This window comes from Malurus melanocephalus, unplaced genomic scaffold (assembly GCF_030028575.1).
Source record: "Malurus melanocephalus ecotype Western Australia unplaced genomic scaffold, MMel_1.1 scaffold_4, whole genome shotgun sequence".
Lineage (NCBI taxonomy): Eukaryota > Metazoa > Chordata > Aves > Passeriformes > Maluridae > Malurus > Malurus melanocephalus.
Genome location: NW_026623236.1, coordinates 2222571 through 2249799, shown reverse-complemented (window position 1 = coordinate 2249799; position 27229 = coordinate 2222571). Strand labels below are relative to the sequence as shown.

At 35.4% G+C, this 27229-nt stretch overlaps 1 protein-coding gene across 2 annotated transcripts in view; it reads right to left on the bottom strand.

Annotated features, from left to right (window-relative positions):
- RIMS1 (regulating synaptic membrane exocytosis 1) overlaps nucleotides 1-27229 on the bottom strand; it is a 310345-nt gene that overhangs the window by 117001 nt on the left and 166115 nt on the right. For both annotated transcript variants that reach the window (XM_057369045.1, XM_057369055.1), the window contains 10 exons: nucleotides 18865-18932; nucleotides 17992-18102; nucleotides 16297-16396; nucleotides 14963-15086; nucleotides 8356-8402; nucleotides 7184-7296; nucleotides 4778-4908; nucleotides 4277-4448; nucleotides 3991-4147; nucleotides 2690-2761 (listed from right to left, as the gene is read on the bottom strand). In XM_057369045.1, coding sequence (XP_057225028.1) covers nucleotides 2690-2761; nucleotides 3991-4147; nucleotides 4277-4448; nucleotides 4778-4908; nucleotides 7184-7296; nucleotides 8356-8402; nucleotides 14963-15086; nucleotides 16297-16396; nucleotides 17992-18102; nucleotides 18865-18932 — 1095 coding nt within the window. The remainder of the gene's footprint in view (nucleotides 1-2689; nucleotides 2762-3990; nucleotides 4148-4276; nucleotides 4449-4777; nucleotides 4909-7183; nucleotides 7297-8355; nucleotides 8403-14962; nucleotides 15087-16296; nucleotides 16397-17991; nucleotides 18103-18864; nucleotides 18933-27229) is intronic.

Here is a 27229-nt window from a genome sequence, read left to right as displayed (position 1 = left end):
CTGGAGTATAGGAAGGCTTTGCAGGGAAATGTGGACAGGCTGGATCCATGGGCCAAGGCCTCTGGTATGAGGTTCAACAAGGCCCARGGCCRGGTCCTGCCCTTGGGTCACAACAACCCCAGGCAGWGCYACAGGATRGGGACAGAGTGSCTGGAAAGCTGCCCAGGGAAAAGGACCTGGGRGTGCTGGRTGACAGAAGCTGAACATGAGCCAGGTGTGCCCAGGKGGCCAAGAAGGCCAATGGCATCCTGRCYTSTGTCAGCAACAGTGTGGCCAGCARGASCAGGGAAATAATTGTCCCTCTGTACTTGGGCACTGGTGAGGCCACACTTCAAATCCTGYRTCCAGTTCTGGGCCCCTCACTGCAGGATGGACRTTGAGGGGCTGGAGAGAGTCCTGAGAAGGGCAGTGGAGCTGGTGAAGGGTCTGGAGCACARGTCCTGTGAGGAGCRGCTGAGGGAGCTGGGGGTGTTCAGCCTGGGAASAGGAGGCTCAGGGGGGACCTGATCACTCTCCACAGCTGCCTGAAAAGAGAGTGCACCAAGGTGAGGTCAGCCTCTTCTCAYAGATAACAAGTGACAGGAGAAGAGGAAATGCCCTCAAGATGTGCTAGGAGAGGTTTAGATTAGATACTWGGAAAAATTTSTTCCCTGAAAGGGTTGCCAAAGACTGACATAGGCTGTAGAGGGAAGTGGTGTAATCATTGTCCCTTGAAGGGTTCAAGTAGCATGTGGATGCATCACTTGAAGACAGGGTTTAGTGGTGAACTGGAATAGCAGTGCTGGAATAACAGTTGGACTCGACAGTCTAAAAGGTCTTTTCCAACCTTAATGATTCYTTAACAGGATAAATATACTTTCAAAAAAGACAGTGCTTATTCATCATACATCAGCACCATGGTGGGTAACATTGGCATTTTCTTTGTCTCTGTGTGCTTAAAGTCTAACTACCTTTTACGAATTTAGGTTCCATATGGAAACGAACCCCACACAATTATATGCATATCCATTTCASATGAGAATCACAAACAGATGAACTCCACTTAGAATTGCCAAACAGATATATTCATTAAACTCAAAATGGACCAATTTGTGCTTGGTCAGGTGAAGTAGCAAAATGTTTCTGATTAGGTAGACTTCAGAGAGAGTTTTCTCACCATGCCCTTTCATTTTTAATCTGGAGACTCTCGTATCATCACAAATCTAATTCTAAAGATTAAATCCGGCTATTTTCTACAGTGATCTCTGAGAAAGTTTGGATCTACGCATTTTCCAAAGGCACACCTGAGCATGAAGTCCAAAGAAATTTCAATAGGAATAAGTTATTCAAATACTGCCCCAGTGAACAAAGTCCAGCTCATTCAGCTGAACCATTTTAAATRCTTTCTGTCAGGTGGAAAATTATTTATTTCAAGTGGATGCATGGAAGGACTGGCAGCTGTAAAAAAAGCCCCAGTTCTTAATAAAATATATTGAAACTTTAAACATAAGAAAGTCTACAAAGATACACCAGTATCTACATTGTCAACTACAAAAAAACCCAACAAAAAATCCAAAGAAAAACCACAGGAAAAATATCTAGAGCCCATGATTTATATTTAATTTTAAATGCTCACTCTTTGTGCTGATGTAAAAATATCAAATATTGTAACTAGATATACATGAATTAATTTCTCTCTTAGCAACTGAGGTGCAATGTAWATAAAGTAAGAAAATAACCCAATCAGCATCAAAGGAAGGAGAACTTCCAGTCCAGATTTCTAGATGTGCTAGTAAACATCAAGATGATACTACATTAATAAAATATGTGATTTATTAGTAMAGTTTTATAATGGATAAATAAATTTTGAGATTATTTTAAACASAGATCATGAAGACAGAAAGCTTTCTGAATCCCACCATGATGTAATTCAGTGTTTTTCATCAGGAAGATCCATAGAAAAACTGATTTAGTGCTGGCAATGACATAACGAGTCTTCAGTTAGCTCAGGACAATTGGGAAACATATTTATCTGACTTGTGGCAACAGTCAAGAACTAGAAGAATGTGGTATCCAAGCTAATCCTCAAGATTTTCAGTATGTTAGGAATGCTGAACTAAAAGTCAAACCATGACAGTCTCTACAGTATATATTTATGAACATTTAGGGTAATGATAGTTCATGAAGGTTTATGAAAATTATAAAAGATATAGCCATGCTACATGCATCTTAATCTATAGCCATGCATTATCAGTAAAGTCCGTGGGAGACTGCATTATAGCTAAGTTTCAAGCAAAAAGCAAAATAATTAAAAAATGCTTTCAATATACACTGAAAACTACAGTTTTAAAATGTGAGGTTTTCTAAAATTTCATTTGCATTTTAAACAATGCTTGGAGCATTACACAGTAAAAAATTAAATGATTTCAACCAACCAGTGGTTCACATAAGAAGAATGATATGCAAAAGTAACATAAATGAATGGATAGTAGAATCTTTTAATTTAGCAAGTTTGGGACAGGTATCATGGAATAATCAGGAAAACTGGTTTTTTCCACAACACACTATCCAAAACCAGTATCCTCAATATTCCAAAATATTCCAAAAAAAAAAAAAAAAAAAAAAAAAAAAAAAAAAAAAAAAAAAAAAAAAAAAAAAAAAAAAAAAAAAGAAGAAAAAGAAAGCAGGACCATGCTGTTCATCCACGCACCTGGAGGAACAACTCCAATACCATCATCAACATCAAAATCTGAGATGTCACTATCACTGATTGGCCGAGATCCTGCACAACAGTAAAGTAAGGTAAACAAATACCTGAACATCTGGTCATGTTATAAAATGTATAAATATGTTCGTTTAACATAACACTGAAACAAAAAAAAGATGATTTTAAGTCAAAACAATAAAGAACTCAACTGCAGTGACTATCTGATGCCTCACAGACAGCTGAGCCAATTTAACATCTTACAGCTGCTGCAGCCTCCTTCCCTTTCCCTTTCTCTTTCCCTCAAGTYCTCAGTAATTCCTCACTAGAATAGTTTATCTCACTAAGCCTGCAGAAAGCAAAACTCAAATTAAGGAAAAAACCCCAACTTTTGTGTTATTTCAGTGAATATGCTGAATCAGCTTGCTGAACAGGAAAGGAGATGAGACAGCATATGGTGAGAGAGAGGAAGAGGAAACAGCACTTCCAGCTTTACAAAAGCTCAAATACCTCATGAAAAATAACCTTTAATTTGCTCTCTCTMTATATATCCTCCATTTGGACATCTATGCAGCAATTACAGCAGTAGCACATATTTATAGCACACAGTAGCAGTAGCACACATTCCTGAATGTGCACCAATTTCCTACGCATTGGCTGGAGTGAATGACTTCCATGTTTTAGAAAAATGGCTTGGAAATGTATTTTAAAATAATCCCCTACATCTTTCATAGTTCTAAGTAAATCCTAATTTAAATGAACAGAGAAACTACAATGTTGCAATATTTCCTTCTTTTAACATGCCTCATACAAACCTGACATCAGATTCATGAAAACAACTGTACCTCCCAAATACATGAATACAATTTCTCTTTTCTGCAGAAGTACACTTTAATGAGCATATTGTAGGTTAAGTCTAACTTTATGGTGAAAAGTGTTTTTAAGCTTGTAAGTCTTTGAAGACTTATTTTTCAAAAAATTTTTTTTTATTATCCAGTAATTATAAACTTCATCTTTCTGTTGAAAAGAAAATCTAGGCAAACAAATCTTTAAACAATTTTGTTTTGCTATTGAACGCCAAATCAATTCCTGCAGGTTCCACAGACTTGAAAGTTATACATCACAGGTGTAAGGCTGATGTGTCATAATGTTATAATTTAAATCTCCTTTCTTGCCACACACTTTCATAGTTTTTAAAGACTATGAAATAGTATCTTTTTTATTTTATTTGGAATTTAATTACCACTACACCATATCCAACTTTTATAATTTAAAATTTAAGAYGCCTTAATGGAATTTGGACCTACTTTGTAATTTTTTGCTAGTGCTTTCTCCACCATGAACATGTCTTCTTGGCATGAATGGTGATGGCTGAGGCAGAGGTAGTGAAGATTCATCATGTGTCTGTAGCTTATACCAATGTGGTTCATCATCTAAAAGTGCTGTCTCCAGCTCTATAAGAATCTAGCAGAAAAATCATCAGGTTTCAGTTTTACTTTCAAGGCACACACAGAAACACATATACAAAATACATGTGCAAATGCGTTCAAAACCAAACAATAAATTCAGAAAAAATGTAATTGTATGCATCACCTCTCCAAGAAATTCACTCTCTTCTTCTTGTACCCTTGGCTGATCCCATACAGTAATTTCAAGCATTCGTTCTCTAAAATCTCTACGATGTACATGTGAGTAGAGAAAAGTTTGATTCCATTTCGGCTCTAGACTTTTCTTTACGGTTTTGGTCCTTCTTTTACTCTTATCACTGGAACATAAATTTTGTTGTGAATTATTCATAGAAATAAATCAGGAAATACCATGTACTCATCAGCACTTAACTGTTTTCATTCTCTCTTATCTGATAATGCCTAAATGAAAAAAGTATTTTCTGCACACAGCAGAAAAGTATTTTCTGCAACGTGGATCACATTCTCACATAAATTGGTATTGACTTGCACGATTCAAATACAATATTCTGTTATAATTAACTTAGTTACAAAAAACTGTAAAAAGGAGTTCTTCATAAGCATTCACTAAAAGTTGATTAATACACGGTAAATTAAAACACAGTTTTCTAAACCGAAGTACTGTTACCTTCTGTCTGGAAGAAAATACATTTTTACATAGGGATTTCTGGGGCGTCCATCTACTCTTGATGGCAAATCTGTTGCTTGTAGAACATTTACTATTAACTGATGTCCCACTTTGTCATACCAGAGTTTAACCTACAGGAATCAAGTTACCAGAAAACATTACTGAAAATGGAGAAGATTTTCAGTAATTTATTAAAAATAACCACAATGTAAAAGTAACCACTGTGTTTTTTTCCCAGAGACAATGAAATATGTTGCATCTCAAATCCCTTAATATTTAATTATGTTAGATAGAGAAGATAATGGTATATACCAAAGACTGTTATATTTATYACAGCTGCATAAAATTATGGTGTCTGACTAGACCTCCATTGTTTAACGTACTCATGGCACAATCTTCTACCTGTAAGTGCACTTAAACCAGTATGTCTTACCTCTGCACCTTAAAAGCTACATTAAATAGCAAGAAGCTCTGACTGCATCAAATCTCAAGGTATAGTTGAAATCTATCTACTCAGATTTGTAACCATTTCATACGTTTTTATGAAAAGAGTAACATACAGCTACATAATTTCTCRCAAAAATCATAATCATAGGACATTTTAAGTTGGCTGTATACTTATAGATTAATATGACTGTCATGGTTTTGCTTGGTCCAATTTTTGGTGGTGGGGGATGGGGATCAAGAAACCACAAAGATGGCTGCTGTGAGAAGTCCTAGGGGTGTCTCCTTCTTCTTCTTCTCCAGCAAAGAGAGCCCTGCCCCCCTCCTGTGTTTCAGAGCCAATCCATCATTGGTTCTGAGGTTGATGGACAGGCTGACCATCAGGCCTGGGCCAATTGCACAGAGTAGTTACACCTCTGTGATGACGTATTTTGTAGTATTTAAGAAGGAATTAAAAACAAGAYAGATGCRGCCGCCATGTTTAGGTTAATTGMTRGCAYGTAGTCTTAGTATTTTGCACTGGAAAAAAACAGAGCAGGAGGGTGAGGAGATGTAAGAAGAAAAATGGAGACATCTAAAGATCATAGAACAGTAAGGAGAAGCTGTGCCCTTGCTGTGGTTCTCAGACAAGCTGGAGGAGATAAGTTGTTCTTGAAAAGGACTTTTTCCATCATATTGAGAGAGAGACCTGTATAGAGAAGTAAAGCGACCTTGCTGTGAGAGAAAAAACCCTGGCCTTTTGAGGATCAGACTGTTTTTTTGATTATGAAGCCAAGAAGTAGAGAAGAGATTTGCTCCCCCCACGACGTTTTGATGTAGAAGAAGCTGTGTTTTGTGTTCTGCCAGGAGGTTTGTGATAATCGGACTCACGTCGCTGAAAAAAACAACATGGGCTTTGAAGGACATTTCTTTTCTTTTCTCCTGCGAGGAAAAGAAGTTCCTTTCTGCTATTAGCAGTTTTACACTGACTGTTTCTCAGAAAAGGACACATCCCACAGCTGGAGCTGTAAGAATGTTGTATCCTACAACGCTTGGACAACAGCTGAGTGTTTTGATCTGTGTTAGACTTTCATTCTCCTGCCCTGCTGTGTGTGAGGGACAACATGGGAGGGGTGGAGATGGGGGGACTTGGAAGAAGAGATGGGTCCCTGGGAAAGTGTAACAGGTGTCTTAAAATGTCCATTTTATTTTTCTTCTCTTTGTAAATATCCCTATCTTTGTTTTTCACCCAGTGCCATTCTTAGTAGTGTGTAGTAATAAATCTATCTTGCAACTTAAGTTATGCAGCCTGTCTGACTATTTGTGGAGCATATAGGTATCTTTCTTCCAATTATGTTTATCTCAAAGCCATAAATATTTTCGTGTTAATTGGGTTTTCGCTCTCCCTTCTCCCTCTCCGGTGGGGAGGGGGTGAGGGAACGTGGGCACAGTTCAAACCATGACAATGACCAATATAAAAAATATRAGAATGTAGAAAACAAAGTCTAAATATACTTACAGTATATTTAATAAGCAGGACTTCAATTAGTATTACAAGATATAACTAAACTATAATGCATTACTGAATAGTGTAATGCTTAACTATTAGCTCTTTAAATGTTCTCATAAAGAAAATAAAGTGATACTATGCTTGTTATCTGCAGATTATTGAACATGCACAGCAAAGTCATTATTTTCAATGCAGAAGCTACAAAATGACAAATTCCAAGGCACTTTCATGGGCTCTTCTCAATGTAAATTCCTGCATACTTTGATRTATTAAGACAATTTCTTWCATCTGCCAAGATTACAGTGATGTATTGTTAGTCCATACRGAGGGTGCTAAAAAACTTTTGAAGATATTAGTCTTTAACAACAATGGACATCTCTTGACCTCCCAACAGACCTTGGGAAGTRCAGGGTTGAGGGACCAACACTTCATAGATTTCCATTAACAACTCAAGAAAAACAAAATATGCTCACAGAAAGCTGCCCTGGTAGGACCTGTGGYGCATCCCGTAGGGCTCCAGGGCTAGTCGGAGATATAACAGAAATAGAAGGCCTTTCCATCTTCTGAGATTCAAAAGAACTTGAACCTAAAACCACATGAGAAACACATGAACTTACTATCCAAAATTTGGATAACTTATAAATTGCTTTTTCTTTGAATTGCATAAAGCTTGTATTTATACACACTCTAACTGGAATATACATAGAAAGATTTTAAATTGATGCAGAAAGCATCATGAAAAGACTGCCTGTTTACCCCTACCTCCCAGATTAAACCTATCATTTTTTGGTTTATTTGAAATAACAAAAAAGTGTTCCTCATACATCACTGGCAAACCATAGCAAGTCTTTTAAATAAAATACTGTTCTCTGAACTGCACAACTCCCTTCCCATGCAAACTACTCTGACTCTATGATCCCAAGTCTTTGATGAATAAACCACATCTGTTATATGGATTATAGTCCTGAAATTTTAATGGGAAGACATCAGGACATGCATCTGGCATGGAGGATATTTCAGGAACTGCTGGATGCCATCAGTTCTCCACCAGTGAAAAATTACCCTCACTAATAGTATGAGCTTGTGACAAGAGAACACCSAGAACCCTGTCCCAGGGAAGGTTTCTAGTTGATTCTCAGGAAAGGCTCAAATGGGAASAGACTGGGAGCCATGGCCCTCAAATATGCTGGCTGAAAATGTTCAAATGGCATAGTTAAAAAGAACACCAGTCGTTCAAAGCATGATGCACAAAATGTTCACCTAACCAAGGTTTTCTTGTTAAGAAAAAGAGAAACAAGAACTCTGGACTTACTCTGGTTGGTGCAGGAGGTGAAATCCTGACACCATTTTACCTCTGACAGTCCCTTATAACTGTTTACTTTCTTATGTTGAGGAAGTAAATTATTATTTTGGTATTAAAAATACAAGATATAGAATAAAAAAATAGAATTCTGCTAACATTTGAAATCTGCATATGTTTAATCACATCCATATTGCTTTAAATTTAACAAGACCAAAACCCACTGAATTTTGWAACACAAAAAACTCAGAGCCAATGTGATTTCCACAGACCATCTTTCRTAGCTGAAATAATTGTGCTGGGTGCAAGATCATGCTTAGAGAAAGGAACAAGGTGTGTACTCACTAGACTCTAATGGGGGGTGGGAAGTCTCAGGAATCCGTGGAATATCACTAAAATGTGAATACATAGGAATTAGAAACAACAGAGATGACCTTGGCTGTGACAAATACATTTCTGGGACAGCTTTTTGGAAATATTGATCTGTTTCTGTTCTAGTGGGTTACAAGGAAAGAAAGAGGAAATAGTTAAAGACATAATTTCCACTAGCATTCATGAAAATATTACTAATTCAAACTACCTTCAGTTTAGGGAACTAGCAGATGTAACAATATGAGTACTACARTATTAATATTGTGGGAAGGATTACATAACACTTTTACAGGAAGGAAATAAAGAAAGAGAGCCTTTAGGATGAGAAAGGGGTAACAAAAGGAAGTACAGCTATAGCTGTTGAACTATTTTTTGGAGGAGCAAAAATCAAAAAAATAAGACAAGATTAACTCACTAGTAATTTTTATACAAACGTCTCAAGGAGTTCAGAGAATTAAACTGATGAAAATGTCTTACAACAAAAAAACAAAAAAGAAGAACATTAGCAATGTTAAACACAACAAAAAAAAACAAAAAGGAAGAACATTAGCATTGTTAAACAAACAAAAGAATAATGCATTTCTCCAAAGGATAAAAGAAAATCAAACCATAATACAATTGGGTATGGACATTTTCAACACATACATATCCAACACATATACAGATATAAGCAAAATAAACTGGTCAAGTCCACACACATCTATCTGCATTTTCTCATCCACAAATTTACTCTTCTATCAATACACAGATGATGCTAGTTCCTGGTTCCTTCTATTCTCAGCCACTGAAAATATATTACAAGAGCAAGAAAAACCTTGTATTGTACAAATCTTAGTGAAGCAGTAGAGCAGGGAAATGGAAACAAAACATTTCAGTGAATTACTTGAATGTATTTTCAACCACRCAGACCAATCCAAAACTGGAACTGCCATAACTTTTCTGAAGAACATTTACAAGATTTTGAGTCCATAGTAGAGCATTTTAAAGGTATTCAGACATTTGTCTGCTCAGTGAAACACAGAAAACTTTCTGACTTGGAAGTCAATAAAACTAAGACTCCTAAATATATAAAAGTCACTTATGAAAAAGAAACAGACACTTGTATCAGAAAAGGAATGCAACAGTGCCGAATAACTTAGCCTTAAATTCACTTTTCATGTCCTGCAATTTAAACTCATGGTGCCTGTGTTTTAAAATAGACTATTTCAGCTCTGTATTAAATGTCTCACATCAGCTCACACCTCACATCACTAAACAAGAATGTGCTTTTCTTTGTCTTGACTCTGTAAGTCAAGAATAATGTAGTTTCTTTAAACTCATGGAGTTATAAGTGAATTAGTCATTCTTGACATGGCACAGTACTACTTTACAAACACATGAACAGATTAACGATCTGTTACATTGCAGGGCTGCTGTGCAGACTGCTTCCTCTTAACTTCTCTTCAGTCTGAAGTATTTTCTTATCATAATCCAACAGATTTTTTTGTTCCATACAATGTTAAGCTTGCAATATTTTCTTGTGTTAGAATATGAACACTCTCATCTGCAGTATAGCACTGTTATAACATTACCTTTAGGATATCTAAACTGAGGTTCATATGCGCAAGGAGTGTTTCAAGATGTAAAGTGCCACCTACAGTTTCAATTTCTGTGATCCCAGYGTGGTTAAAGAAAGCCACTGAAACTAACTGGATTTTTTTTTCTTGTATTGTCAATAAAATGGTAGGAAAAAAAAGGCTAAAAATAGACTTCAAGTATTAATTGCACATATAAGCACTTAATAACTGATTCATATTTATGCTAAGGCACTGCCACACTATTACAAATAATGCAGGAAAGTCTAATAAAAAATCAACATGAGAAACAGATCCACACAGTTTACAAGAGGAATGAATAGAATGAAGATGCCACATCACAAAAAAAAAAAAAAAAATTGGTTGAGAGTCCTTTCCTCACTTAGAGTTGTTGATACAGACGTCCTCACCAGGTAAAGGAAGATGACAAAAATAATCGTATCTTCCCTACTAATTTACTGACCATAGAGAAAAGAATTGAAAATACAATCATAAAAAAGGCATTTTTCTAAACTTCTTGTAATTTTTATGAAAAACCGACAGAAACACTTGAAACAGAACATAAATTTCAATTCCAGACAAAATGCAAGGTTTTCAAGGAAACATTATTTGAAACTTCTAAAGCTTTATAGTACAATTGACAGAGTTTTTATAAATATGTACAATTTACGTAAATAAAAAACATGTTATTTAGATTTTTTTAGATTTATAGATATATATTATGAATGTGTGTAAGTGTGTATATATATACAAATTATTAGTAGTAAATCTCTTCCCTAATATATTTATCTTGTTTAAATACAGCTTTACAATGAACTGCAAGACACAAAAATAAAATAAATAAATGAGGAAAGAAAGTATGCAGTACAGCACTGATCACCAARCTCATGTCAGAGTATTCCAATATGCTGCATAACAGTTCTGCTGTCAGCTATCAATTTTAAAATGTACTGAAGTATAGCTATCCTCCTGTCTATATGGGAATTTCCTACAAATTCAAGATCCAGTTTACATAATAATTTSTTCAATTTTAGATGCACACAAGAAACCAGAGTAACAGACAATGAAATGTATGAGCGGTATTTTTTAAATGTTGGCATTTTAATTAGAGAATAAACATTCTAAAAGAAAACTATAATCTAAAACTTTTTATGTAAGAAAACTAATCTTATCTCGCCTGCTTTTAATGTTGGACTGCACAAAATACATAATTTACACAAAAGTTCTTCAGAAGAAGTACTAGCTCATGACTTAAAATATTGAAAACTAGACTAGTTAAAGAAAAACGAAGTGAGAAGTTGCATGAGAAAAGTAGTGCCAGACACACATCCAGTATGGAGCTGCCAACGTCAAACTGTCTTTCCACCTCTATCTAACTAAACCAGACCATACCTAAGGTTGAAACTAGGTGCAGATATATGAAAATCACTATTTTGCACAGGAACAGTTATAATTTTTCTGAGGGAATATAGTCAAGAGGCTGATCACTGAAGACAAACCAAATTGAAATGTGGCTGTAGCCCACACTTTTTAGGTTGTTCCAGGAACAGATGTATCATCTTYTACCACCCCAGAGAGTTTCTGAAGRGTTTTTGAGCACCTCTCCCCAGTGCTCATCCTGCTSTTTCCAAAACCATTTCTTCCCATCAGAACCTGTAGATCAATCTGCCTTTTGCATTACATTACTTGAGCAGCTCTCTGGAGTTCAACACTGCCTGGTTACGATGGAGGTTCAACCTCCTTGCCAGGACGTGGAACACGGTAACAGTCCCTGCACAGAGGAACTGAATCATATCAGAGAAACAACAGTTTTGGTAGCTTTATCAGTGGAAATCTAAGCAAAGGCAACTAGCATCTGGCAAAGAAAACAAAGAGAAATKAAATAATTTGTTTTACCTGCGCTATCCCATAGAGCACACAAGAGATGATGAGTTACTTACGATGCCATGCTGCTTTTCCAAAGAGCATACTGCCAGAGGATTTTCTATGCTGTCCTATGTTAACCACCTCTCACATTGTATGCATATTCATAGGTAATTCTTTCTCTCATATTTAGATAGCCAACCCATTAATTCTACTTTTTATAGGTTTCTTATCTACCTTGTGTAGCAGCCATTAGAATTAGTGTCAATTAGTTTCTATGGAGTTTCCACAGTACTATTGCGGTTATACTGTTTATTATTGTTATGCCTTTATCTGCTAATARTGTTACGTGCTTCACATTTTTCCCTAATAAACATCCTACAATTATCCATTACTCAAAATTACATTTGCTGGTAGAAACAGAAATCCAAATTTACAAGACTGAGCAAATTGCTTAGACCGCAATTTTGTAACTGGCAGTGTAATTTGCAGGCAGTCTAATTTGTGGACTTACAGTCCTTCCATTATTCACTTAAGGCAAACTGTGTCATATTTGGGCTTTTTAGACCTAATATGGTAGGAATTTTTAAATCAAGCCCATTAAAAGTGCTGGTACATTATTTGCATTATTAATACTGAGAGCTGAAAACACTTAAATTATGCAGATGAAATACCATTTTCAGGCCTTTCGGGAACCTGTTCCCTCACAGGAATTTTAGCTGTAATGGATTATCACTTAATGCTTTATCAAGCAACTTCAATTTTGCTAAGTCAACACCTAAAGTAGACACTGAACTTTGAGATACTAGATTTGTTGTATSGGATGAAATAAAATTCCCAGTCATGAACTTGAAACAATCCACAGTTGGAAAAACAAGACAAAGTGAAGCTAAGGAGAAAATCAAAGTAATCCATTAATGCAAGCAAACCATTTTCCWTTATACAACACAATTTACATAGATTATGATTATTAAGAAGAAAAGAAAATCCTGCGCAGTATGCTCTTTCTTTTGATAACTACTATCAGTTGTAGTACAGTGTTGGAAACAGTATTTGTTGTACAGTGTTGGAAAGTTTTGGTTATTTTCAGATGACAGACAGGTAAATAAATCCCAATCTCATATAAAACAACTGGACTTTGATTCTACTACAGGATAAAACAGAAGTGTCTTTAAATGTCAAAGTTCTGTGCTCTAGGGATATTTATTTGTTCTCATAAAACCTCCAAAAAACAACCTTACCTCAAGCAAAAAAAAAAAATCTATTGAGACATAACTCTACAAGAAGAATGCTGTTCAATTATGTAAAAACCTGCATGCCAAGATTCCATTTATCTCAAAATAAAAGCATAATCCGATGTACTCTATTTTTGCCTGTGTATTGAAAAAAACGTGCCTGGGTCATTCAAAGCTTTAATTTTTATTGCTACTATTTCTGGGTGTACTATTCTAGTGTAAAATCCACTGGTCAGTCAGGAACATTCTTTGTTTTAGAACAAAATTCCAAAAAATGGTGGTGGTATTTTCTTAGTTTTTCTTCAGGAATATGTCACTGGAATGCAGTCAACATGTACTTAATTTTTCAAATGAATATATTTATCAAATTTATAAAATGAAATTATATATCTGGTTTAATGCTGAAGTTACAAGTTTAAGGGCAACACAACATTTGCAATTATATTGACAGCAATAAATATATTTAAAGTCCATTATTTAAATGCTAATCTAGCACTTTCCTTTTACATAAGTTGTACAGTTATAAAAATCCATTTCCAGGTTTTCTTCAACTGAGATGTAGAGTTCAGGTMATGTTTAGTATCAACAGACTACATTTTTGCTGATTTAAACATAAAAACTAGACTTCCAAAACCTCTTYAAGGCATTTATGCTTAATTACAAAGATGTATGACTGAATTTGCAATTTTCTTTCAAGAATGTCTCCTAATTTATCTGACTCAAAAAAACACAAAACAAAGCTTCTACTCCCCCAGAGTCTTCATCTGGATGGTAATTTTAGCATTTAAYAGCCACTATTACTGCATCAAACTTTTGTTTTCCATTAAAAGGTCAAACTGATAGGTGGAATTACCTTTTAACGTCAATTTTATTTAAGTACTTATAATAGAGATTGCCATTAAAAAGRCAAAGCTCATTTGCAAAATATAGCTACACTTGCATAGTACAAAAGAAATCAATAATCAAAACTCAAAAGAAGAATATTTTAAGTCAGAAAAAAGATTAATAGCTTTTTGTTTCTAAAACCAAAAAAAATTATATTTGAGACAACCAAAAATTATAATAAGAATGAAAATAGCCAATTCCAAATAATCACTTTTTATTGTTAATATAAGACTATTTCACAAGGTAAATGTGAATTTACAAAAAAATTATTCATCTTCAATGCTGCAAGACTTAACTCAAAACATTCCTGGTATCATTAAAACTCCTATGACCCATGCAGGGCCAATCCCCCTAATCTTATCAATTCGAACAGATTTCCTTTTCCTTCTGACATTTATTTGGGAAATGGAGAATATAAGAATTGTTATAAAAAAACCCCAAATCTAGAATCATAATAAATAAAAATAGCGATTGTAAACATAACATATTAGTGCATAACATGTTGATGAAACCTTTTGTTTCCACTTTTGACTTTGATAACAATCATTTCAGGATAAACACAGCCTTTTARTTTAAGAATTTTGTGTTCCCTTTTTTAGCTCTTTTAAGAAGGCCTGCTTAAAACCCTCTAGCACTGACTTACTAGAATTCAGTGATGCTTCCCTCCATTCATAAAGACCTTTATAAGTTATTCTAATCTAGTAGGTTGAAAGTCTGAAAACCAGAATTTTCTTATGCACAGGTGTACCACCTAATACACCAGTTTTCCTTTGTCACTCGGCAAAAACCTTTATAGTCTTTGGACCACACAGAAAACATTTATGCTTATACATCTATGGCCCTGCAAAGGCACAAGATTGTAAATGGTAGCAAAGAAAATGGACTACACAGAATGTCAATAATAGAGAGTGAATTGTATCCAATTATTAAGCAATAAAAAATAATTAACTCACAAAGAATCCCTTTAAAATTCCCATTAGCAGAAGTAATAACTATGCTTAAGAAGCAAATCTTTAGCCTTACCCAATAGGCCTTGAAACAATAATTTCAACTTGAGGTTCTGATTTTGATTCTAAAATAATGTTGTAAACTTCTTCATTTGTAGCTCCAGGCAAGGGTTTACCATTCCATTCTAGAACTTCATCCCCTTGAAATTAAAGAGAAGTTTATCTCACTTTCACATTCTTTTAGAAAGAATGAAATTTAAATTACCAAGTATCATAAAAATAATTTAAAATCATTAAAGAGCTGTGCTGAAACTTTTAGACACTTTCCTGCCAAGCTGCTTTCTAACTGATTGGCTCCCAGTGCTTACTCTTGCACAGGGATTCTCTGCTCCTCATTCAAGGCTTCATATTCAACGTTATTAAAACTTGTGCAGTTTGWACAATTACACAAATATTTATCAACTACATGAAATTTGGAGGTTTTTTATGAGGACAAAAGTGTTTTTCCAGCAGCACGGATACATCCATGCCTTTTTTGTGTTCTAATCCCATGCAAGAGGATAAACAAACTTTTATTCTTTGGAAACATGTGCAAAACAATGTCTTTTTTTCTGGGAAATAATTTCAGCTCTAAAACTACTTTTAGAAATTAAAAATAGCTTTCAGTAAAAAACCTTAAACAAACCCAGACCAGAATTAGAAAATTAGTATTTAAGCCCATATAGTTCAAGATTAGTGGAGACTAACTTATCTTCTCTAATTATAATTCATAATTTGAAATCTATAAGCAACTATAATAGTTGCTGCTATAAACCCCCGGTATATTGATTTGGTAAAAAAGGAAAAATTTAAAATGCCAAAATAAGTAGGGTATTTTTAGAGACTCATCATCCTTTCTACCTCTTTATTACTATCTGCTTCACAATTATCCTAAAGCCATACACATTGGCACTGGAGCTTCTGGGTTCTTAAGGCACTACACAGCGACTTTGGTTTGCTAAGACAACACTTGCAAAGTAGTTCCTCAGAGTTATGGTAAAAATATAAACCATTAAGAAGTGGCTTTGAAAACCAAATGTTGTGCATAATTCTTGCTTCATTTATAAGSTTGAAAAGCGCCAGTGGCACAGCCATTTGTTTGTAAGTGCAATATACACAACAAATAGAAATGAAATATTTTCCTCAGGAGTCCCTTTTATTTTGCTCATACATCCAAGCAATTGGAGTTCATAATAAATTAGAAATGTAGTCAACCRTGGCATTTCATAATAATATTACAATATTGTTCTGAATTTAAAAAATATTACCATATCACACGACCAATGTTATAAATTAATTATAAATTAAAGGTTACATTCAGTAGGCCATTATTAAAAGACAGGATATTTTATATGCAACTSATTGATTTACCTGCTCTGAGATGCCCCACCACATCGGCCAAGCTACCTTTCTTCACTTTGGTAATGAAGGCACCGAGTCGTCCTAATTCTGTCATTTTTCCTCCAACAACCTGGTTAATCACAAATTTGTGAGTTTCCAAGCCACCAAYCAGACATCAAATCAAGCACAAATATATACTGATTGAAAACTTAGCAAACACACYACTATTACATATAGGTAATGAGCTCACAAGAATGTTGATAGTGCTAAAACACAGGCACTCTCATCCAAGGACATGACAACAGACACCAGCAACCTCTGGCTTTTGTTAAACAAAACTGATCTGTTTTCGAAGATGACTACATGATACAGAGATTAGAACCAACGGGAAAAAAAAAACAGGTACCCTCAGGAGACCAGATTTTAAATAAAATACAAAGAAAATGTAGTCTTGTTGACTTGCTATTCTCTTTAGCTATCTTACTCTCTCCAGTCAGGTGGGGAGCTCTGGTTTGTTTTTTCTTGGTCAGGAATATGCTGGAGGAGTTATATAATAAAAGGAAACAGTAATATGATGGTTTTTTAGGTGTTAGTTCCCCATGTGGCAATCTCAATAATTAGCAGGAGCTTTAATACCACAAAAAGATCCAGAAGCCTACATGCCAACAATCTTGTCAAATGACAAATGTGTAAAATTTATGTGCCTTTGTATTATGCACAACTGAAACTTGAAAAATGAAACAGCAACTCTAATATCCACATTTCCTTCTAGAACCAACCTTTTTTTTCTCATATATTCAAATGGAGTTGTTTGCTGGCAGCAAAAATCAGCCTTATGCTGTAGACTACTAAACATTTAGTAGAGTGAAGCTGTTTTCATCCTTGTATTACTATGCCACACTTTCTCACTGTAACATGGGAATATTTCAGATTTTGCATTGCTTATGTGGTTCTCGGCAGAGAGGGAAGGACACCCAAATTAAATTCTCTCAGTCATCTTTGTTACTCCATAGATTTAAAAATATRCACAAAGAGAGAAATGCTTGAACTGGTACATTATGCTCCTCACTAGCTTCAGAAATAGCACTCTCTCTSAAGTGTTCTGGCTATTCAGAGATAAAAACCTAACAGTTTGCTACAAATGTAAATTAGAGATTTAAATCAATTGGACAATATTGCCAATGTCTCAGTTTTGGAGTGCTGGATTACTAGAGTTACCTTTAACCTCTACTATGATTTAAGAGGGGTTTTTTTAATTTTTTGTGTAAATGTTTAGTTTCTTCCTACAAAATATCTTATTTCAAATGGCTGTATGGCTTTTAAACACTGACTTGGTAAGCATTGCATCCAGATGACATTTATGTATGTGGATGAGTTACTTGACTAAATTGCAAACAGTAGTGGTAGAAAAGGCAGGACTCCATTAGTGCATTGCCATGTGCAGTATATGTCTGGCAGACAGGAAGCAGAATAAACATACCATTTTTGATCAAAATAGTTCAGCCCCTTTGTCACGGACAACTGAAGACTATAGATTAGGAGTAAACGTATTTATAGTCATCATTGATCTGTATAACTTACAAAACTTACTAAAAGATAAGAATACATCTTTTGTCAAAAGACCATATGGTTGGAGAGTCTTCTGATTTAACGTATTAGACCTCAGTATCTAAGGACAGTGGAACTTCCTTTTCATTTTTAGCACACAAATCATGTAATACTTACTTTTAGCCCCAGTAATGCACCTGATTCTTTAGGCATGGTTGTTCTCTTGTTAAGAATAACACGCCCAATYAAGCGATCTCCCTCTTTGGAAGGCTGCCACGTTACGGGATGCTGTTAAAAAACAACCAGTGCAATTAAAGAAGTGTGACCATCTTCCAGTGTTTAGATGCACCTGTACGAATCAATAAAATTTCTGCAGCATCATGTCACAGTAGTGACAAACATCCTTCAGACATGTTACACATTTCACCTGAGTTTTCTATGATTATATCTGTTCGACCCTGACTATGTTAAACATTTATGCCTCTTGTAAGAAAACCTCAGCACTAAGTCTACAGATAGAATTATAATACATTTYAATTTTCAATGCAATTGAATATTTTAAACACACCTTAGGTAATAAAATTAAGGATTTAATTTACATTACTCCAAAAAGCACATTCAGAAATTCTGATCTGTAGAATAATAGATGTTATGCAGGTCTACCATATGAGGGTTCATTATAATAATATCATATAATAAATCATACAATAAAACAGAAATTTTACTTTCCAACTCCAAGTCTTAAAAACAAAATCACTAATTTTTACCAGAGCAACATCACACTCACAACTGCTTTTTTTTGTGGGTCATAGTGAAATCTAGTGTTATGTCTATAAAGGAATTAAATTMAAGTTAAAATTCAGGCAATTTTACAAATACGCGTTTTGATTAAACCTTTTTTTCTGATTTCCATTTCCATGGTCTTCTAAAACAGATTTTTTATATGATTTGTATAGAATATTTCTTTGCAGCCAAGTATCTATGCTGAACTGAAATAATCAGCAAACATTTTAGTTTATACTTATGAACCTCTATTTTTCTATCTCTTACCGAGCTAATAGGGGATGCCTCCCTGCTGTGCCACGTGGCAGGATCCAGCCAGTAATAATCCAAGTCACCTGGAAGAATATGAATAGAAAGAAATGTGTAATCTCTCAAACTGAGAAAGATGTATGGATGATTAATTCTGCATGCATGAATTTTAAAGTGCAATAATTTGATTAAGCAAATGCAAATCCCTTATTATGATTCAAATCAATATATCAATTTGAAAACAATATAGTGTATTAATATAAAAATTAAATCACTAAAATAATGCATTTATTTGGACATCTGCTTTTTCATGAATTGCACCTTAGAATTGGTTGTGCACACTGCCTATTTTCATCCTTGCCCAGTCCAAGAATGGACCCCAAAGCATCACATTCAAAGCCCTCCTCCTCCCCACCATCTCCATAATGGACACACAGGACTACAGCTAATGACGACACGAGAGAGAATAATCCACAAAATAGGCACTGAGCTATAGTTAAGGACAGAACAGTCAACCAYGCTCTAGGACCTGCAAAGATCAATGCTGTGACAACAGGTACCATACAGAGGGGAGGCACAGGGCTGGTAACAGAGTACCAGAGAGAACGGCCACAYAAATAGAGCAAATAGCACCAACAGCAGCTACAAGGCTGCAATCTGCTCTTTCCCTAGGGACAAATTTACATGCTGTGTACACCAAGAATAAGCCCATGAATTACAGTGGTGTGGAAGCCATCAGCCTATCAGGACAAAAAGGGCACTTTAGGCTATATATGTTCAATTCCTTACTTTRTAAAACAGATCTCTATACTATTTTAGATTCCTGTGTTCTAGTAAGAGTAGTGATCTAATAGAAGCCCAAACAAAGCATGCAAGGGAGAAAAAGATATCTCTACATTAAGAGATTTTTTTTCTTCTTTCTCTACAAATATTTAGCTGTTGCTTATGAAATACAAATTGTAACATTCCCTATAACCCCTAAAAATCTTTAATAGCTTACCATCTACATGGTCATATGCACAGGTTTATTTTTAAACAGCATATTACTATCATATGCATAACCACGAGGCAGTTTGTGGTTTCATTAGCTACTGCAGATCTGCAAGTTTGGAAAACACATTAAATCACATTAAAGATCTTTCAGTTTTATTTTTAGCATCCTTCCTTGTGACTTTATAAACTTTAAAATTACAACAAGAACAACAACAAACCCAGAAACTACACTGACACCTGCAGTGCTGGCACTAAGCTTGAATTTGTGGTACAGAGCTCTCCAAGCTTTAGTGATGGACTCAACAGTAATACCAAAAATCAGCTCTCCCCTCTTGTGAGACCTCAAGGTGTCTGTCCCTCTCYCCCTTCTCTTTGTCCCATGCTTGGCTAAATTCCAAGCCACTGGCTCAGCCACAGCAGTTGGCCATGACACCAATACTCTCACCCTCTGCTCTCAGGAGTTGAGAGAAACAACTGCACTGCAGATGCAGCTCTACTGAGCTGGAACACGAATGACATGTCAGAAGCTATAAGAGTAGCTATCAAATCAGACATTTTTTGGTGTGACTGAAAGTCACTGAAAGTGCTAAATTTACAATTTGGTGAACTCTTTAAAAGTTGAAAAAATGGATGACTTGGGGAGAGAAAAGTGCACAATCTTAAAAAAAAAGACTTAATTTTAAAAATCCCATTAAAATTCATTATGATACAGACCACTGGCAAACAAACTTCGGGGAGAATTTATAATCATAAAAAAGGTTATACATGGAAAATGTCAGTTAATGTATTCATAAACTCATCAAATAGAACATAAAAGTTAAAACACAAATGAACCAACTCCCCAAAGGAGCTTAAAAAATATTTTATGCCAGCAACACTGACACTAGAGACATCTGCAGTTCAGTACACTCTTACATCTTTAAAAGTAATTTCTCCTTGATCATTCTATGCTATTGCTGCTGCTTTGCCTAATGCCTATTTTTGCTGTTCTAGCACTGCCATACTCCAGAACTCACTGATTGTTTAATTGCAATAAATAAAATAACTTCACTGCACTAGCATTACAGAGATCCGGGAATAGGTAAATAACTTGCAAAAAGTTACTATGAGCATAGCTTCAAAATTCCAGTTTTTCTCAAAAAAGCACCCAYCAAAATTGAAAACAAAAATCCCTACACACAGAAAACACTCTTCATAGAYAGAAGAACTAGCAGAATAAGAAAAATTTAAGACATGATAGAGAGGAAAAAACTACTTTTATRAGGMRCAAATAATTGCCTTACAGGCTTAAWCTGYTTTTAAATACTTTTTAAACCATTCTCTAAAAYCATGAACAGCTTAAAAATAATAAGCCCCCATGAAAATACACATATACTGTATCTTTATTTTTTGTGCCTTACTGATGTATTTCTAAAACATACTATTAAAAAATGCATTTGCAGTTTTAATGTACGATTTCCTTAAGACCAAGTGAGTGAAACAAAGTATATATTTGCAAAACCTTTTTTCTTAAGGGGATAATTCAAAAGTTGTATCCTGAGAGCAATGAAATGTTTTTCCAATTAACATACTGATGCTCAATTACTTTACTCTTGGATGTACATGGACACAATAATAAATTACAAGACACAAATGTGTTGAGCTTTTTTCATTAAGACTTTTGCTGCCTTCAATCAAAATTCAAGATAGGGAGTAAAACTTAATAAATTGTCATTGTTCTTATATATGCAACTTGTGTGCTTTCAAAACAAATGGAAAGCTAAACTCATGCCAGCAAAACAACATCTTCTCTAAAATAATTCATCTTCAGCAGCACTATCTATACCAAAAGCAGGTGTATTGTGATTTCAAGTGATTCTGAAAAGCTGAGAAGTGCTGGAAACACCAGTCTTGTCTCTTGCAAAGCCATGCTCACACAAAATATGAGAGTTTGTGTATGACCATTCCTGCTGATTTCCAAAGAGTCTTGAACAGTGGAGATAAAATATCCCTAGATGATTTCCCAAATCCATACAGACCATATTTAGAGATTACTAATATTCAACAAAGAATGTGCTTCAGCAATTTGCTCAAATCCATATGCACTGGATTTGCAGCAGTTACTTGAGACAAGAAGCAGAAWCTGATGGTAAGAGTCAGTCAGCCCATGTTAGGAACTTAACTGACCAATAGTGGCATGTAGCTGCTAATTAATACAGCAGTTCTATCAGGTAACCAAGACACTTAGAAAAATATTTTTGAGAAGGTATTTTAGAAGGTAATCTAAAATTACTCTGCAAACAGAGCAGTCAGACTACATCTCTCTAATTAACCCAYAGAATCATARAATRGTTGGGGTTGGGAGGGACYTTGAAGATCCAAYMATCCTGCCATGGGCAGGGACACCTTCCACTAGACCAGGTTGCTCCACCTGTTCCAGTGTCTCATCACATTCACAGTCAAGAAGTTATTCCTAGTATCTTATTTTAATATACTCCTTTTCTGTCTAAAGTAATTTTCCTTTGTCCTATCACTAAAGCCTTTTGCAAAAAGTCCTTCTGCAGGTTTTTTGTAGTCATCCTTTAGACACTGAGGAGCTACCATAAAGCCTTGTCAGAGCTTTCTCTTCTTCAGSTTGAACAACCCTAACTCTCTTTGTTTTCATAGGAGAKGTGTTTCCATCCTCTGACCACCTTTGTAGCCTYCTCTGGACTMACTCCAACAGGTCCATGTCCTTCATATGTTGGGAGCCCAGATGCAGCACTTCAGGTATGGTTTCACCACAGTGGAGTAGAGGGGCAGAATTCACTCTGCCCCCAGTCTGTAGTTGTGGTAAGTTGACAAAACCCCCATCTCTCCAGTTTAAAGGCAAGGATGGGAGAGTGTCAAATTCTTTCCACATGTCCAGGTAGCTGATGTCACTCTTCCTTGATGTTGCAACCTTCCTGTAGAAGGCCACCAAATTTTTCAGGCATTATTTGCCCTTAGTRAAGCCATGTGGGCTGTCRCMRATCACCTCCTTACTTTCCACATGCCTTAGCATAGTGCCAGGAGGATCTGCTCTAGGATCTTACTGGGAACAAAGGTCAGGCTGACTGGCCTGTAGTTCTGAAAATCTCCTTTTTTTCTCTTTTTAAAAATGAGGGTTATGTTTCCACTTTTCCAGGCAGTGGGAGTCTCACCAGACTGCCACAACTTCACAAATGTGATGGATAGTGGCTTAGCCACTTCATCTACCAATCTCCTCAGGAGTCACAGATGCCCCAGGGACCTGTGCACCTCCATGGTCCTTCCATGGTCTCAAACCTGCTCTGCTACAGTGGGCAGCTTCTCGTTCCCCCAGTTCCTGCCTCTGCCTGCAGCAGTCTGGGCAGCGTGGCTGGAACACTTGTCAGTGAAGACTGAGGGGAAAAAAGCAATTCAGTACCTCAGCCTTCATATCCCAGGTAATCAGACCTCCTGTTTCCTTCTAGAGCAGGCCCATGTTTTCTCTAGTCTTTTATTACTGACACACCTAYAGGCATTTCCCCTGCTGCCCTTGATGTCCCCAGCCAGATTGAATTATRTAAAAGCTTTAGCTTTCCTGACCTGAGCCCTGGCTGCTTGGACAGTCTCTCTGGTGAGCTGCTGTTATAGATGTGATATGTGATWGTGTTAATCAGGAAAGTACTTCTGCACCCAGGAAAAAATTATCATTTTATCAGAAAAATAATTCAGTGTATAAACAACATCTGCTCAAATCATTCTAGTTCAAGCTGCTAACTAACCACATAAAGAGAATACATGAGTAGTGCAGCTTGGAAAACAGCCCTCATGTTCATGTGGCAAGCAGAGAATTCAAAGCTACCTATTGCCTAAGAAAGCTTCACAAAAATGTTCATTATCTCTTAGTCTCAAACCAACACACTTCACATGCCAACAGTTAAGAACTTAAATCCTTGCAGGACAAGATCTGTGTTTTACCATCTACACAGTTCAAGGACAGGCTGGCTTGTGCAGTTTGTGGGAAGAATGCACCACAAAGCTGTGAAATTTAGGTTTTCTTTTGTACTGAAAATATATAATTGCATTGGATTTCAGTTCACTGCTGGCAAATTTCCTAAGCACTGAATATTAACATACTGTAACACTCCAAAGTTAAAATACTCCATAGAAATTACAATTTATATATATATATACATAATACTCCCATTTCAGGTAAAGAAGTGGCACATAGCTTTAAGAGCTAGAACAAGCCTCTTAGATTGCTCCCTCAATTCAGTATTTATTTAGTTTTTTTCATTTAATGATGAGATATAAAATGCCTTTCTATATCTTAATTAAATTTCTGAGTAAGAAAAAAACATGGAAAAGGGTCTACAGAGCTCTATCAAACACTAGGCTTTCAGATTTAGATAACAAACAACCTGGGCTTATTCAATACAAACTGAAAATAAACGGTTATTCCTTACTTTTGTGTTTAGAAGATAAGGACATTTCATACTCTTTCTCCTAAAAAATGAATACTTCAAGATTTTATTTTGAAACAAACCCCTTAGTTTGAARAACTTTTTTTAAAGTGGTCGCTACATTGTGAGCAAAGCAGTGCTGATTGACATCTGCAAACAAGAAATACAGAAATAATTAGGTAAGTAGTGAACTCATGAAGTATTACATAGATAGTTAAGGGCATTAATAGTGAAAAGGAAAATCCATTTGACTTCTCCCTAGTTACTATGGCAAAGTTGTTCCTTTACAAGAGTTTGCAAATTCACACTTCTTTTTGATTTTGTGAAGGAATGATTTGTCAGTTGCTGATTATGAAAAAGTCTGTCAATATTTTGTTTTTAATCTAGGCATAAGGTGAATTTTCTGTGAACTGTTTAAAATATAGTGTGAGTTTGTTATCCAGATATTGATTTWGCAAAGAGTTTTTATTTCATAGATTGTGATTTTCTTTTAACTAGGTGTACAGTTTAGACATATCCTTTTTTATAACAGAATCTTGAACCCTGTGTTCATTGATAACTGAAGATTTCTTAAAAGATATACTTGAAAAAGACCTTCCAACAAAAACAACTAGGCCCATTTTTATGATTCACAAAATGGACTTCCTACCTGAATTATTTTAGTGTTGTTTCAAGGCTTTATACATCACTGAAAGCAAGGATTACTGATCTTGCCAATGGAAGGCTAAAGTAAAAAATCCCTATCTAGTCAAGAAACAAACTGAGGATTTTTGAATGTTTATAAAATTTTTAACATGGACACAAGGGACATAACAAGGGAACTGTTCTAAGTTTCCTAAATCTCTAGGGAATCTGCTCATGAACTCTCTGAGCCAACATTATTTGGTAACTTCACTCAAACACCAAGAGTCTTCATCAACCCTTTTCAGCTAAATCTTTTTTTTTCTTTATCTCAGAGACCATCCCAACTRCTCTTCTGAGGATGTGTAAGTCTTATTGCAAGCATGTGAGTCCAAGAATACGTATGATTCACAGAGGAATGGTCCTCAAAAGCATATTCTGTAGGGTCATCACAAAGTGGGGCAGATGTAAAATACTCAGCAAGATGCATGCACTTCCATTAATCTGAAAGATATTTTAAAAGGTTCATTAAAAATATTTTCTTGAGGATACCAGAAAAAGGGTTAGCACCAGAAACTTAAAATTAACAGGCAAACATTTTGATTGTGATACTGTGGCACTTAAGGATTTAAGGAAAATTTTGCTGTCTCAGAGTTGTCTCTGATTTTGCTGACTGGGATCATTCTCTTGAGTGGAATYTAATTTTGCAGATGGATGGAAGGAGAGCTGCTTTCAGAAATTTAGAGCTTCTCTGAATAAATTTATTATTGTTATTTAATTCCAATTCAATATTGACACTAACTTGTGTCAACAGTTTCTCAGTTCCTGTTTCAATATAATTATCACTTTTATAATATAATATATAATTAACACTTTTAGTTTTGACATCATTTCTTGACAGTATTTTGGTCCASTGAATAATGAAATTTGAAAAATGTATAGCAAGTTATCCCAAAAAGTAATGTGGTCTAGTAATTTTGGATAAATATACACAGCTATCTAGTACAATAAAAGCCTGACCAGTTCTTGATACTTTTTCTGCTGTTCTGAAAGAATTCCCAGCACTTYAAATATACCATGTTGTTCTTCAGCAAAACACAATTATTTAAAATGTGGATTCGTTTGGGTTTTTTTCCCTATCTCTTGTGCACATTAAAGCAATGGTGTTTATTGAAAAAAAAAAAAGGTAGTATTTCCATTTTGGCTTCCTTTGGTATTTTTTCTTTGAGAGTTTTAAAAATATTAAGTTTTTTATTTTAGAATTTGTTAGAAACTGATTTATTAACAAATTATAATTGAAAATCAAAGCTGAAAATAAACTTTCCTCAAACCCTAGGGTGTTTAGTTTAGTTTCCATACTACCAATAGCTAGAAATTTTAACAAGTATAAAGAAAACAGGAAAAAATGTAAAATAGCAGCCCACACATTAGAAGTCTCATGGATACAACGCCCATCAGAGCCCTTGCAGCACACACTGCAAATAAGGTGACCAAAACAGGCAATGGCCAGAGAAGCTCATTTGAACACACATTTTCTACTACTGTGTGGAAAGAAGAAAGGCATTTCTGCTCAGATACAGAAGAAAATGCACAATGTTTATAGACATGCTGATAGAAACAACAGCAAATGAAAGCAAAGCTTCTTGTTATCCACAGAACCAGGGAAAGGCTCTGGGAAAGTCAGTGATCCTTTCTGCTGTCCAACATACACACAGAGTCCATGACGCAAACCTGCACGAGGTACTTGAGAAACAGCAAGATTATATTTCATAATCAAAGTTATGATTTCATCTTCATGAAAACTGTGGGAGATAATTAATATTCTAATGAGACGGGAAGTGTGAGAATCGGGGAAAAAAAGGCTCCTGGTTGTTCCGAGTGTCAGGCYTGTAGAAGGAAATACAGCAGATGAAAGTCTCTAATTAAGAGAAAAGCACTTCAGCAGCACCATGATGCAGTCATATTCCAGAAGAACAAATTAGGAAGATTGAGCCTAGTGAGGGGATTTTTTGTTTAGTTTTTTTCTTGGTTGGGGTTTTTCTGAGTTTTTGTTGTTGCTGGTTTTTCTGCTTGTTTTGGTGTTTTTTAATTATCACTCATGAGAATCCTCAGTTATGCTGCATTAGAAGATAATGAGAGGTTGTTTTTTTTTTTTCCAGTTCAGAAGGGAATACTGCAGGGAGAATCTCTGGAGTGTACTCTGAGACTTCACTGACACCAGTGAAACAAGAAAAGGATCTTTGGAACTATGCTTCCCACCAGTAGAGAGGAAATAATTAAGAATGTGAACATTAATAAACTTTGTGATCTTTAAAAAGGCAAGGAAGCCAAGCAGAAAAAAA